Genomic DNA, 13,585 nt, shown 5'->3' with positions numbered 1-13,585 from the left:
AAGTAGCAACTTTTCCCTCGATCTACCTGGAAATGCGAAATCAAGAATATAATGACCACTACTGATTGGCATCGAACGAAGGTTGAAAAATGGCCTTGATTTAGAAGCAAATATTTCTATTTCGGGACCTGCAAAGTCAAATGTACGTTTTCAGTATTTCAAAAGTTATGACCATTTGGATCAGCCTGATATCAGAATATAATAAATAATAATAATAATAATAATAATAATAATAATAATAATAATAATAATAATAAATAATATTTTAAGAGGAGGCCTGCAATCACCTAGGGGTTGGTTTTCAGGAGGGTCCTCTGAGAAAATAAATGTTAAACATTAAAATACATTAAAATCTAAAATACAATAAAAAGACAAAATCTATGTTGTATGCTAACTAAGATTACAAACTAGGACAATAATTAAAATACTACCAACTAAGGTTAAAAATGGGAAATAAAAAAGTATTAAAATCTAAAAGGAAGTACAAATGTCACAGATCAAAAATATAAAATAACTACCTTTGTCCTAAAAAACAACTAATTTCAAATAGTTATATATTAACATTATATAACATTGTGCAACTAAAAATATTTGTTCATCGTCTAAAAATGTTTATCCAGTAAGAACCTTGTAAGGTTTTTCTTAAAAATCGCGCATGGCATTGGCTTTCTTAAAAATACTGGAAGAGACATCCAGTCATTTGTAAAGCGGAAGTAGGATACTCTCTTTCCGCTTTCCGTTTTAGGTTTAGGCAGTCTAGGTAGGTATCCATGTCTAGTGTTGAAGCCATGTAAACTTCTTAATGTCGATTTAAAACTTTCAAAATGTTGCGGAATGTCTCCTTTGATTGCATGTTGTACGGCTGTGCATCGGTGAGAAAGACGTCTTCCAGCCAGAGGGAGCCAATTCAGTGACTTCAGAGCTTCTGAAGAAGACATTTTGCCTAATTTAATTTTTTTCGCAAATTTGTTCTGAAAACTTTGCAATTTTTCCATTTCTGATTTTAGACCGGGTTGATCTCCCCATACTGTGTCGGCATAGTCTAGGTGTGGCAGCACTAGCTCATTGTAGAAGGCTATGCGAGTTCTATTGTCTAACATATAAAATATGCGATTAAACAGAGAAAGTCGATGACCTAGTTTCTTTAGCAAATTGCTGATATGTGGCTTCCAGCTCCATTTTGCATCCATTGTTACTCCCAGATATTTGAATGACTGCACGCGATCGATTTGTGTACCATTTGATTGAAACTCAAAGTCTTCAAATAAGGACAATATCCTTTTACTGCCTGCCAGCATAAGTTTGGTCTTCTTGACATTTATAGTCAACCTGTTATCGGTGTACCAATTACTTATTTTAGTGAATTCACGTTCCAGAGCAATTTGAAGTTCTTGACGTGTTGATGCGTCGCAAAAGAGAACAGCATCATCTGCATACAAAATCATCCGGGTCTTTTTAACTTTTTTAACATGTACGAGTAATAACAACATTTCCGCTTATATTGTCATTACTCGCACATGCGCTGATACAAACGGTCATAACTTTTGAAATACTGAAAACGTACATGTGATTTTATATATTCTTTTGCAGATAAAGACTACACTTTTCGGCTGTGTAGAGTAGAGTTATCAGCTAGGTCCCGAAATTGAAATATTCGCTTCTAAATCCAGGCCATTTTTCAACCTTAGTTCTATGCTAATCAGTAGTGGTCACTATATCCTTGGTTACGCATTTCCAGATAAATCGAGTGAAACGTTGCTACTTTTTAAAAATAAACGACATGCAATGCATGCTAAGGCGATGACGTTTCAGTATAGCAAGTCAGTATGTTTGAAGCCCAGACAGACTGAGAATAGACATTTTGGCCTTAGTTTGTTGTCCCATTTCATACTATGTGATGTTATCCTAAGGCTTGAGAATTACTTCTTTCAAATTTAAACAAATTCGCTATATTCAGATAGATAAATGGACATTTTCTAAGCAGCATCTTGTAATTTGCAATGGGCAATTTACATACAAAGCTAAAAAGGTCATTGTTGTGAGTGAAAATGTGAGCCCAAAAGATATCCTTGTTAACACTGAAATTGATATCGTTGATTAAAGTTGATAGTTTAGAGACTGACTCATTTGCTATAAAAGGGGAAAAGGGGTTTGTCAAGTAAATAAAATTTTGCAATAAGTTGCTTTCGGGTGGTGTTCTTTAGTAATTTGCACATTCCAAGGCAAGAAGGTTAGTTTCTAACCAATGTTAATAAATAAAAGGCAAATATTGAGCTGCTTCAATCACAAAATTGACATTTAAACTTGTACGACCCTTTTTATTGTGACTTTATACAGTGGAATGCAACATAGTATGCAACTGTACTAGAAAGCCAGGAAGCTGCCACAACTTTGGCAGAAAAATACTGTCTTAAAATAATGTATCTTGATTAACTCATGTTGAAATGCAGCTGATTGTTGTTTTCTCTGACTGTACAATCTGTGATGCAGGATAAGACTAGTACGTCCAAAATATTGTTATTAAATTTTAGAGTTACATACACACACTACAAGTGAGGTCCAGGAAGTATGGTTGATACAATATCTTCAGGGGCGGATACAGGGGGGGGGGGTGGATAGGGTGGATATCCACCCCCCATTTTTCAGTAAAAAAAAATCGAAAGGTCACTTTATTCGAAATAGAAAATAAAGAAAGAAAGAAAAATTAGCTCTCGCTCATGTCTGGTTGTTGTAACGCCACGTTTCGCCGTCTGCCGCCACTTAGGGTTAGGGTTAGGGTTAGGCCCTAATGGTCTGCCATGCACCCCCCTTTTGAAATCCTGGATCCGCCCCTGATCTTGATTTACTACCTGATTTACTCTTGTTTAAATGCGGCTAATAGTTGTCTACACTGACTGTACAATCCGTGATGCAAGATATGTCCAATAACTTCAAAATATTGTTATCATTTGGAGCGTATACACACATACAGTACAAGTGGAGTACAGGAAGTAAAGTTGATATAATGGTGAGCCAGTGAACACCTCCGTTTGAAGGGTCTTTTCATTGCTGAAGCAATTCAGGATATAACACGGTTTCTTTTTAACTCGGATATTACTGCTACATGGTTTTTACTGTGTGTTGCTGAATATAGCAGTCACTCATAGTGAGGATTGGGCCTTTTATTATTGTATAGAGACCAATAAGTTCAAGCCAGTTCCAATGTAATGGGCACCATCACACATACATAGTGTCTCTTGACAAAATGTAGATTGAAAACGTTGAAGTAATCAGCACATAACACGGCAGTCAGTGGATTCTCTGCCCCAGCGCCCTGGTTATAAAAAAAAAAAAAAAATAAGAGAGCGAGGGAGCTTTAGGCGCGAACCCGGGGCCCCAAAAAAAAAAGAAGAAGGAATTTAATGAAAATCTATGGATTCTCTGAAGACTGTATCTTGTGCATTTTCTTGTTGTTTTACATCTGTATCTTCTGTAAACATAATAAAAGAAAAAGACAATAGTTAAAAAATATTAACAACATTTTTTTAACAATAACTAATACACATGCCCATGTAAATATTATGAGGTAATATATTTTTATACTGGTATATTACGATTACATGTACATATAGATGCAGGGGTGTTGCTATAGGCCGGTTTCCGGCTAATTTAACTAGTTGATAGAGGACTTACAATAACATCCAGTTGAAATTTCACATGAAAACCAAGACTTAAATACACTTTCAGAGCTACCAAGGCCATAAAAGCCAGCTGAGCTTGTTGATGAGCCGGCTTAGTGTTTTCTTAGCAACATCCCTGATTAGATGTCAAATCAATCATTATCAACATACATGTGTAATTACATGGACCACAACAAGAAATAACTACCTTGTGTACTGTTTGTATACTTACCTACTCTATGTTCAATTGCAATATGGTTGGTTTGTGACTCAAAATGTCACAAGGGAGGGTTTGTACCCAAAGGGTCCCATGGGACTCAAAGGAGCCCTAAGACATATCTGTTTAGATGCCAAGACTGATTAACAACAACACCCTTTAAAATGTAACACAAGTAGACGCTGAATTTATTTAAGTTTCTTTCTTTCTGAAACACATACTTTACATTTAAATTATGCTTCTTTAACCTTTTGAAACCGAGAAGTGACCATTACAAATTTCTCCTCACAATGTCAATACTAAATCAAGAAAGAGGGTAGAAAAATATTAAAAAAATACAAAAAAAAATTTTTTAATTAAAAAAAAATCGCGAAAAAAAAAAAAAATATAGAAAAAAAGAAATTTTTTGGAGGTGGGGGGTTTAAAGGTATTAATTATTAAATAATATATAATATAAAAAAATATATATATATATTTTTTTTTTGGTTGCTGTCCACACAGCTTTATGGTCACTAAAGAAATCTCGAGAAACCAGTTTGGACTCTTGATTAATTCAGATTTGGCAGATATATCGCTTCCAGCAAAACATGAACAACGGCATAGACCAGAATTTCCCTCTCATACGATCGAGTATTCTTTGGCCTTCAGTGAACGTTATGTAACCCCACTGCCGCTCTATATTGCATTAAAGACACCATAATCTACGATATTTAATACACGTTCAAGCAAAAAAAACTTAGGTAGCTCACCTTTCTATCTTTTGCAATCTCAGCAGTTTTGACAGTAAACTCTTCTGCACTTCTCGTAAGCTTAAATCACAATGTCGCCAGTAGTTCAGATGTCAAACATTTCAATTCTGACAGTGTTATATTGTTTTCAATGCTTATATTCAGTTCAACTTCAGTTATGACAGGAGAGAGCTCGATGCGAAAACCACAATTGTAATATAGACCCTCAACGTCTATCTCCTGTGCGAGTATGTCGATTTAGTATGCGTGCACTTAGAGTTCTTGATGTGTCTGTAGGTGTGCGCAAAAATAACAGATACAAATCCTCAAGTCAAGGCTTCTCGCAACACGAAAATCCTCACAAGTTCACAATTGCACGACCAAGACGGCTGGCGGCAGATAAATACTCAAACAAATACCTTACGTGACCTGTCGCATGTGCTTAGTTACCAATCCTCAACCTCGAAAACTCGTCGCCGAGACGATCCTGGAGACGAGGGTAATTCTCACACGAAAACTAGGGCCACAACATAGGGCGATTTGTCATCGCCCAAAAATATACGGTGCAGCTCCGCCTGGAGTCAACATCAGAAATCACCAAGGGATGTATACCTGCGCGTATTATTTCTAATAAAAGAAAGCCCCTGCGACCATAACAGCTTTCGAAGACCTATACCACAAAACGGCAGTAAGCAAGGAAAAGCACGCTTTTAAGAAAACACGAGCAAGGGAACTAGTTAATAGTGAGTCATTTAGGCGCAAGTGTGTTTGAAATAGCGAGTCCTGTTTCTGTAGCTACAACAAATCTACTACGTACTGTATTTGGGCTACACACACGTAAAACGTCATCACAGACTATTCTGCACCATGCGACGCATAAGGCCTCACGTAAAACTTGGACAGTCAAAGAACTCCCTATCCTTCCCACATGTGTTTAATATGTTATATATGTGTTTTTATCTAATGGTTGTCGCGAGTGGAAGGTATCATGAGAGCAATTAATATGATAAATGTTCCATTAGTTATGGCACAACGAGTTGGCGTTTATCAAAAAAGAGGACAATACCCATGCCAAGACGGCAGTGAGAAATGAAAAGTGCGCTTTTAAAAGAAAACTATTTGGTCTGGTAAAAATTGAGTCACTTGGCTTTACTGTGTTTGGAATAGGATGTTAAATTTATGTAGGTACATAAAATACATTAGTACCATATTTGGGCTGCATGTACGTAACATGTGCGCGGTCAAAATATTGCTTACTATTCCCAATTATGTTAAATTTATGTCTTATCACAGTCGTGAGTGGAAGGGAGAATTAAACCTGCAACAATTCTAATGATCAAAAGATGCCTTACCGGTGCTAGCGCTTTTTTCAGGTTTCTATAGCGTAAAGCAATCAGGTGTACAGTCGAAAGGGATAGGAAAGAGTGTCCGTAAAATGAAGGTGTCCAAGGCATATAACAAAGGTGGTTTATATGAATTTCCGTCACTTCCGGACCAAGTGATATCTCCTTAAAGGACCCTAGTCAGCCTCCGCCATTTTCAATGGCATCGAACTTGTGAAAAGTGTATGATGAAGCGAAATCGTATTGCATTGCTGTAAGTTGTGTTATTGAAAGTCTGTTTAATTACCTTTAGCAGTGTCACAGTGAGCTCTTTCGTTTAAACACGCTCTAGGAAAAATACAATACAGAAATTCTCGCATGTAAACAAAAACAAAGGTGTGGCTGACTAGGACCTTTAATAGGAAGGTGTCTGTACTTTAAAGGTGTCTGTAAGGAGAGCTTCGACTCAATTGTTGTTCCTTCGTTGTGGTATGTTGGTCCATTATCGATTATTATTTCTCCGAGTGACGAATACTGGACGCGCGACTTCAAGGTTGGTATAAACAGAACAGTATGTTGCAGGTAAGATAAAACATCTGAGTTTAACTGTGATAAGCTAATGGCTGGATTCGTTTCTCGGTTGTCCCGAGTTCAAATCCTCGGTCACGCTTTGTATAAAATCAACTGGTCTGCCTCCTACCAGTTGGGATTTTTAACCTTGTTATGTTCATTTAAAAATTTGTTTCCTCTGTTTCAGTGGCATGCCTGTAAACCAGCTATCTCGAAGCTAAGTGCATGACCACTATAAACAACATTTACATTTACATTTTACATTTTACAACATCATTCGGAACTACCCAGTACGTGTTTGTGGTTATGGAGAGACACTGAAGACTATAATGTTCCACTAGGGAAGGAACACATGGCCAAGACCGGGCTCCTTAGGCTCACTAGTCATCCCGCCTCTTAAAGCCAATTTACACGAGCGGTTTTTTGTGAACATTTGTATTTGCTAACTTAGACGATGAAAATAGGCCAATTTTTATGCAACATGTATTTGCTGAGAAGCTGGCGTGTTTGCTTTTATGTGACAAGTAAAAGTTGTCACGTACGGAAAATTGCTCGTTTAGACTCATCGCATATAGTGTGGTAAATATTGCAAATACTGCGAAGGCATATGTCGTCCCCAATCTTCCAAACTCCAATTTGGCAAGTCCGCGCGTATCTCTGTGCGCTTCTTTGCTTTCCAAGGTCATTACTGGCTCACCTAGCTTTGAACTGTTGACAAATAATTGTCACATCTACATGATCAAATATTTGTCACATAAAAATTGCCCCTGCAAACTCGGTTTTACCCATTTGAAGCGGATGCCTTCAAGAACAGGCATATATAAACACTTTAACTAGATGACCTGCCTGTTACTTTAAATTTAACACTGCAACTTCGCATTTCGATTCTGGGCTGACACTTCGGCAAATCTCGTTATCGGGCAACTCTTTTTGTATTATCTCGTTGAAACAAAGTCCAGAATAAAACTTGTTAAGCCAAAATACATGTAATTATGTATAAACAAAAACAAAAGCTTTGGTTTGTTTAATGGTAGCCCCCCTTTCTCTTATAAAAATCGCAGGTAAAAATTGGCTTAAGGCGCCTTAAAATTCTCGCCTTTAAGTAATATGAGGTCTAAAACAACTACAAAAACTCGTTTACGATCTCAATGCTATATTTATTGCTATTTATAGTATACCTGAACCAGTAAAAAGTCGAGTATACCAAATATGAACTTCTCCTAGACTGTTCGTCGAGAGTATAAGCACACTTAACGGTCGCCATCTTGTCTCAAAGTACCGAGTGCAACCTGGGAAAGTGCCAAATCTACCGCCTGTGAAACCCACCCCTCACCCCGACACATTTGGTACTCTCCAGCCTGCGCTTACCATACGAAACCAAGATGATGGACGTTTGTAGCGTGCGTACAATATCGACAAAAGGGGTAAGACGTTCATTCTAAGGTAAAGCACGAGACATTGTAAAGCACCTTCATTCATCTTTTTTTTCAAGCGACTTCTCAATACGTTGAGCCAAAAATTGGGGCCAAGCATAATGAAACAGTTGGTGAATTTTTTTGTAAAGCCAAAAATCTGGACCGTTCAGGACACAAATCAATCTTTACTTTCCATCAATGAGCAGTTTGCCATGATAATAAAATAAGAACTTTTTCCCCAGAATCAGAAATTTATACTACCGTAATGATTCGATTTAGCGCCCGGGCGCTTTTCTTTTTCACCTTGGGGCGCTTTCGCGGGCGCTTATTTTTCTTTGCGCACCAATGTTCCTTTTTATTTTATCCATCACGTCAGTATTTGGTTCAGTCACTTACATTTATTTACGTATATCAGTCGGTCGGTGATGTTCTGAGTCTTCGTGCGCTTCCTGCCGTCCTGGAGCGCCTTAAGAATAGGGGCCGTATAAGAATGGGGGTGCTAATGAATGGGGCGCTTATTGGAATAGGGGTGCTTATTAACAAAAACACATTCGAATGGGGGCGCTTATTGGAAGGAGGGCGCTTAATCGAATCATTACCGTGTACCTTGCTTACTGTCACTTGCAGCAAAAATGCGACATCAGTTTAAAGCGCTGTTTCTCGTTCCATTACGTGCATCTCTACGGCATCATTCTGAGAGGTATGTTGTATGTTACCCCCATTTCTTGAAGTATTTCCATTACATATTACGGAAATATTATTACTGTCGGTATTATTGCAATCTGTTTGCTCTTCGGTCGTGCCTTGGTTTCTAGAGTCATCTTGAACATCGAGAAACCTCAACAGTTTGCTTTCCCATAGAGGCCTTTCTAGTGAGTTAGAATAATCGATAAAGTTTCTTTTTCTAAGCTCTCGAGGAAGCTTTCGGCAATCTTCCTTGTCGATCCTTATAATAATCAGACTGTCGTCTCGTTTGTTTAGAAGTCGATATTTAGCGATGTTGAGCTCGTAGCTACAGTAATTACTCTTCAAAAAGTTGCCTGATAACACTGCTATGATTTTGTGGCTGTTGTAGACGCTTTCTGCCATGCATTCCTGGAATGGCTTTCCAGGTGTAAAGTCTCTGTAGTGAATGCAGCATTTTAAATGATTCTTCTCTTCAAGAAAAGGAAGGAGCTTTCCGGTTACCCAATGGGAATCCTCTTGGCTGTATATTATAAAAGCGTGGTATTTGAATTCTACATGAAAATTAAAAGAGAAGAAAAACATTATAAAGGATTACCTCCTCTCCAGTTTCACTGATAGGTCCCCAATGTTTCTACTGGTTAGATACATAAACACACGAAACTGCCTATTGTATTTTTTCAGGTTTGGTGCAGGTTCAACTCCCAAAATAGCTTACAAAAACATACAACAAAGAACCTTGCTCGGGCTTCCTAACAATTGCCCGATATTAACTATGGTTTGGTAAGGAAGCTAGCGGTTTATTCCAGTAGTTTCATACTTAGGATCATTCAACCAAGCGGTTTTCAATGGAAATAGCTAGGAGCAGTCAGCAAATTTATAATACGTTAAACTGAAAATTTGTTAGGGACACAGGGTCTAGTTAGCGAACAAAAGTTCAAGAAGATCTTAATTTTAAGCTTTTACCAACCTGGAAGTGAAGAAGAGCGTTTCCTCCAAAACAGGATGTACTTGAGTATACCAATTAAAAGAACTATTGTTACTAAGATTCCAACTGATATGGACACATAAGTGATGGTGTGGTTAGAGCCTGGAAGAATATAAATAATTTTAAACATAAGCTCAGCTTTCATATATAATTCCAAAACTCACTAATTATTCCTATCATCTATAATACCATCTATCTCACACCATAGCTCTGTTAAAACAAGGGAAATCAGAACTATGACAGTGGTTTGAAAATCTGATCATAAGTTGCATCGAGTTTTATCGATTTTCTTTCTCCGTTATATGGATAACCAGAAACCCATAAGGGTTGAAACGTGTAACTCCCTATGATTCGCATGGTACAAAGCGTTTGAACATTCGTTTCCATTAAGTTCCATATTTGGAAAATCAGGCGAAAAAATTAACCAATCAAAATTGCAACATTTGGATTAAATTCAGCGCGCGCTAGCTCGCGCTCAATGGCGTATGAACAAGCTTGGTTAAATAAAATTAAATTTGGTCAAATTCTCCTGTTTTATCGTCTGTAGAACTTCAGTTGGATACACTTAACGAATTTCTTTAGTTCCTGTAAAGAAAAATGTACGGCATTTAGGTCGGAATTTAAGAAAGTCACTGAAAAACCGAAAATGCTGTTGCGTGTCTCATTACGTGTGTAAAGCACTCGCGTACAAACTCTTCGTGTTTCCAAATATGGTACTTGCCCCCCCCCCGCAAAACTGAATACTCAAACGCTGTGAACGCGCGTCACACGTTTCAACTCTTATGGGTTTCTGATATAACTTGAACTATAACGCCCCCCCCCCCGCGTTATTTTTACGTCCAGACTGCTTTCATTTCGAGGTACACCGTACTGAAACTTGCACATGCCATAGGAAGCCTAAATGTGAAAAAGTATATTTAGGACGTCAGTCGACCATTATCTTTTAATATACCTTTCTTTGTCTTCTTTGGCTGTCTTGTTCAGAAGCTGTATACTAATAATTAATGGTGTAGGCATATACCAAATTTACTCATTTGTGAAATGTTTCTTCTCTATTAACTTCTCACAAGAGCAGTTCCCGTTCTCAAAAATTCAAATTTCTCTTTTTGACTGTTTAACTTATCATTTTACTCACCTGAATTTGTTTCTGTTGGCTGAAAGGATCCTAAAGAGGAAATAAATGTAATGAATTTCTGCTAAAAAATGCATGCTGCCTTACGTATCTTCGATGAATCTGATAATGAATGCATCAAGCACTGTCTGATGATCTCCAAAGAATCGGGGAAAGGATCTTGGATCAAACCTCCCCAATCCAATTTTTTTTACAGACGTTAACTTACAAACCAACAATCCCAGAATCATACAGTTGTTGAGAAAAATGTAATTCCCGATCTTTTTACAAAAAAAAACAGGAGAGAGGAGAATTAGAACATATTGGGGTATTTGCATACCTTTACAATCTGTGCTGTTGCATCTTTCCGTCTGGTTGTTATTTCCCAGGTCGTCATTGCAGTCCTTGCCACTTTCGCAATCTGCTGTTTTGTTGTTGTTTTCTGCCTGGGGACACTCGACACCACTGTTGCATTCTGCTGTTTGGTTTTCACTTCCCAGGTCAGAGCAGTCGTTACCATAAGGTCCCGGGGGAGGATTTGTGCATGAACGACCCCTTGAGCGACGTCCAACCCCACAGGTTACAGAACATAGGGTCCAAGCACTCCACTGAGAGTAGCCACCATTCTCGGCTAGAACTGAAAAAAAAGAACGTCAACAAAACTAGTCATTTATTTACTCAAGTAGATCAAAATCAACAAGTTTTTTTATCAATACGCTAAAATGTTTGTATTTCATCAGTTATCGAAACTCGAGCGACTTAACGTTCCGCTGGACTTGTTCCAGCTGGGACTTAAGAGGAATACATGGGTATTTTAGATTGCTTTCCAAATGCACGTTCAAGTTAAGACGTGCGCTATTAAGTACAAATTAATCTTTTTGTTTGATATATCTTGAAAGCAAGATGGTTCAGTGATTATGTTTATTTTATTGTCGTGTTTTGTGTACCGAATATTTTAAATATTTAACAAAAGTCCGATCTTCCAAACTAACCACAACATTTTATCTATTATATTTCACCATAGTGATTTTTACCAAAGCTGTTTGATAAATTTGTAAAATTTGGATCGAAAGGAGAAAAAGAAGTGGCTCAATGATGGGGGAAACGCATCTGTCGCCTATACGTTGGAAAATAGACCTTTTGCAGCCTATTTGTTAATCTTTTGTGTACACCCCCCCCAATAATTCTTTTTTGTCTTTTTTTGCACATGTTTACGAGCCTTTGGCAAATTGCATGAACACAAAGAATAACAAATTAGGCTGAAAAAGGTCTATTCCGTTCTGCTCTTTAAGTTATATAAGACTAAATAGTCCATTTAGAGAATGAAGTTTATTTTAACGGAACAATTCTTACTTGCTAGGCATCCGTAAAACTCTAATCTCAAAGCTATTAACCCGTTCCAAGTCACAGGAATAATTCTTATGTACTGTGCTTGTATTGGCGGGATCAGCTCATGACTAACAAGATTGTTTCGATCGGTGTTTCCTAAAAATATCTGAAACAAAGCAATAGTCGGATTTTAAATCAGGTGAAAACAATACCTGAATAAATCATCAGTGAGATCAAAACGACATCCCTTTTATTTCTACATTAGGAGCTTGTAAATTAGTTCAAATATTTACCTTGGTAGAAAGTTCTGGCTGGTATTGTTCGAAATTTGAACCATTGTTACGGTATCTCAGTGAGTAACTCTTGACCCAGGCATTTGCGTAGTAATGGCCCTGTGTGGAAATGCCCGTTACCCGTGTCTCAGCACCAAAGTCGACTTGAAGCCATTGGTTGTGGTCATGTACTTGTGGCATCCATGCACCGATACCCGGTGCCCCTTTAAAGTGAAGTCTAGCATTATTAGGTCCAGCAATCGAGTCAATTAAGCCACCTTGGGCAGAAGAGGCTGTTATGGATTCATTTGATATTTGGCCACTTTCCATGCCCAACGGTGCTCTACAACCGGGTACCTTGGGAATTGGAAATCCTGTGAAGAGTTAATGAAATAATGTTGAAGTTCGGCTATTGTAAGAAACAAAGAATGAATTAATAAAATTTAGAGTGCAATTTTAAGGACGTTGCCTTCTAAATACAAAGATCTTTTCTGCGGTTCATGCCTTGTAGTAAATGTACACCATAGTAAGGGCTATTGCAATCCAAAAAGGAAATTGGGGGTTACCACGCATTTTTCAGAGATAATTGAGCATTAATCTGGAAAAAAATGCTGTCTCGGCATTTTTTTCTGAAAAACGAAAAACATGTGTTTCTTCACCGATTTCGTTAGAATTTGCCTTTTTATACATAGTGCAGTGATATTCCGCACCATTTAATTTTGCAGGATATAATTGCTAAGGGTCATGCAGTAAAAATAACCTTTTTTCGAATCAGTCAATCAATGACGTACCAGATCTACAACCATAGAACTCAGCTCTCAAGGAAATCAAACCATTAAAGCTTATAGGGTTGATTCGGATGAAGCGAGCAATGATAGGATTCTTCAATTTGTGGCTCACAACTGTGTTCTGATCTGTGTTTCCATTAAATATCTGGAAAAGAGAATATAGCGACGTTTATATTTTATATATGTCTGAATTTATCAAAACCGGGTCAAAAAAAGTGACGTCAGTATTCTTGAACAAGTACGTTACTGCGCGAATTGGCTTAGAACGCCTCAAGAAAGGGAAAAAAAAAAAGAAATGCAGCGCTGAAAAGTAGAGAAGAGAGAGGAGAAGGGAAAAAAGAGACAATTATTTTTATGGGTTTGGAGATAGTTTCTGGCGAGAAAAACGCGTTTGCAGCGATTTGCGCTTAAAACGGTGACCCTGGTTTTGTTTCGAATTGTTCATAGTTGACCGGAGGCCATTGGCTTCTCGAGTTAAATAATCATTTTCTATGCATCTGGT

General features: G+C 37.7%; 1 protein-coding gene across 2 annotated transcripts in view; it reads right to left on the bottom strand.

Annotated features, from left to right (window-relative positions):
* LOC144633238 (uncharacterized) overlaps positions 1-13,585 on the bottom strand; it is a 66,324-nt gene that overhangs the window by 41,350 nt on the left and 11,389 nt on the right. The window contains exons 11-17 of one of the 2 annotated variants that reach the window (XM_078492070.1): positions 13,087-13,228; positions 12,317-12,669; positions 12,048-12,189; positions 11,035-11,331; positions 10,719-10,748; positions 9,566-9,685; positions 8,459-9,149 (exon numbers count right to left, since the gene is read on the bottom strand). In XM_078492070.1, coding sequence (XP_078348196.1) covers positions 8,557-9,149; positions 9,566-9,685; positions 10,719-10,748; positions 11,035-11,331; positions 12,048-12,189; positions 12,317-12,669; positions 13,087-13,228 — 1,677 coding nt within the window. In that variant the 3' untranslated portion in view covers positions 8,459-8,556. Of the gene's footprint in view, positions 1-8,458; positions 9,150-9,565; positions 9,686-10,718; positions 10,749-11,034; positions 11,332-12,047; positions 12,190-12,316; positions 12,670-13,086; positions 13,229-13,585 lie in introns of those variants that run through there. The other variant, XM_078492071.1, reaches the window with a different exon arrangement.

The sequence above is a fragment of the Oculina patagonica genome, chromosome 12 (genome assembly GCF_052425735.1).
Source record: "Oculina patagonica isolate OP01 chromosome 12, crgOcupat, whole genome shotgun sequence".
Classification (NCBI taxonomy): Eukaryota; Metazoa; Cnidaria; class Anthozoa; order Scleractinia; family Oculinidae; genus Oculina; species Oculina patagonica.
The sequence above is the reverse complement of the archived record's forward strand: the minus strand, read 5'-3'. Positions and strand labels throughout refer to the sequence as shown.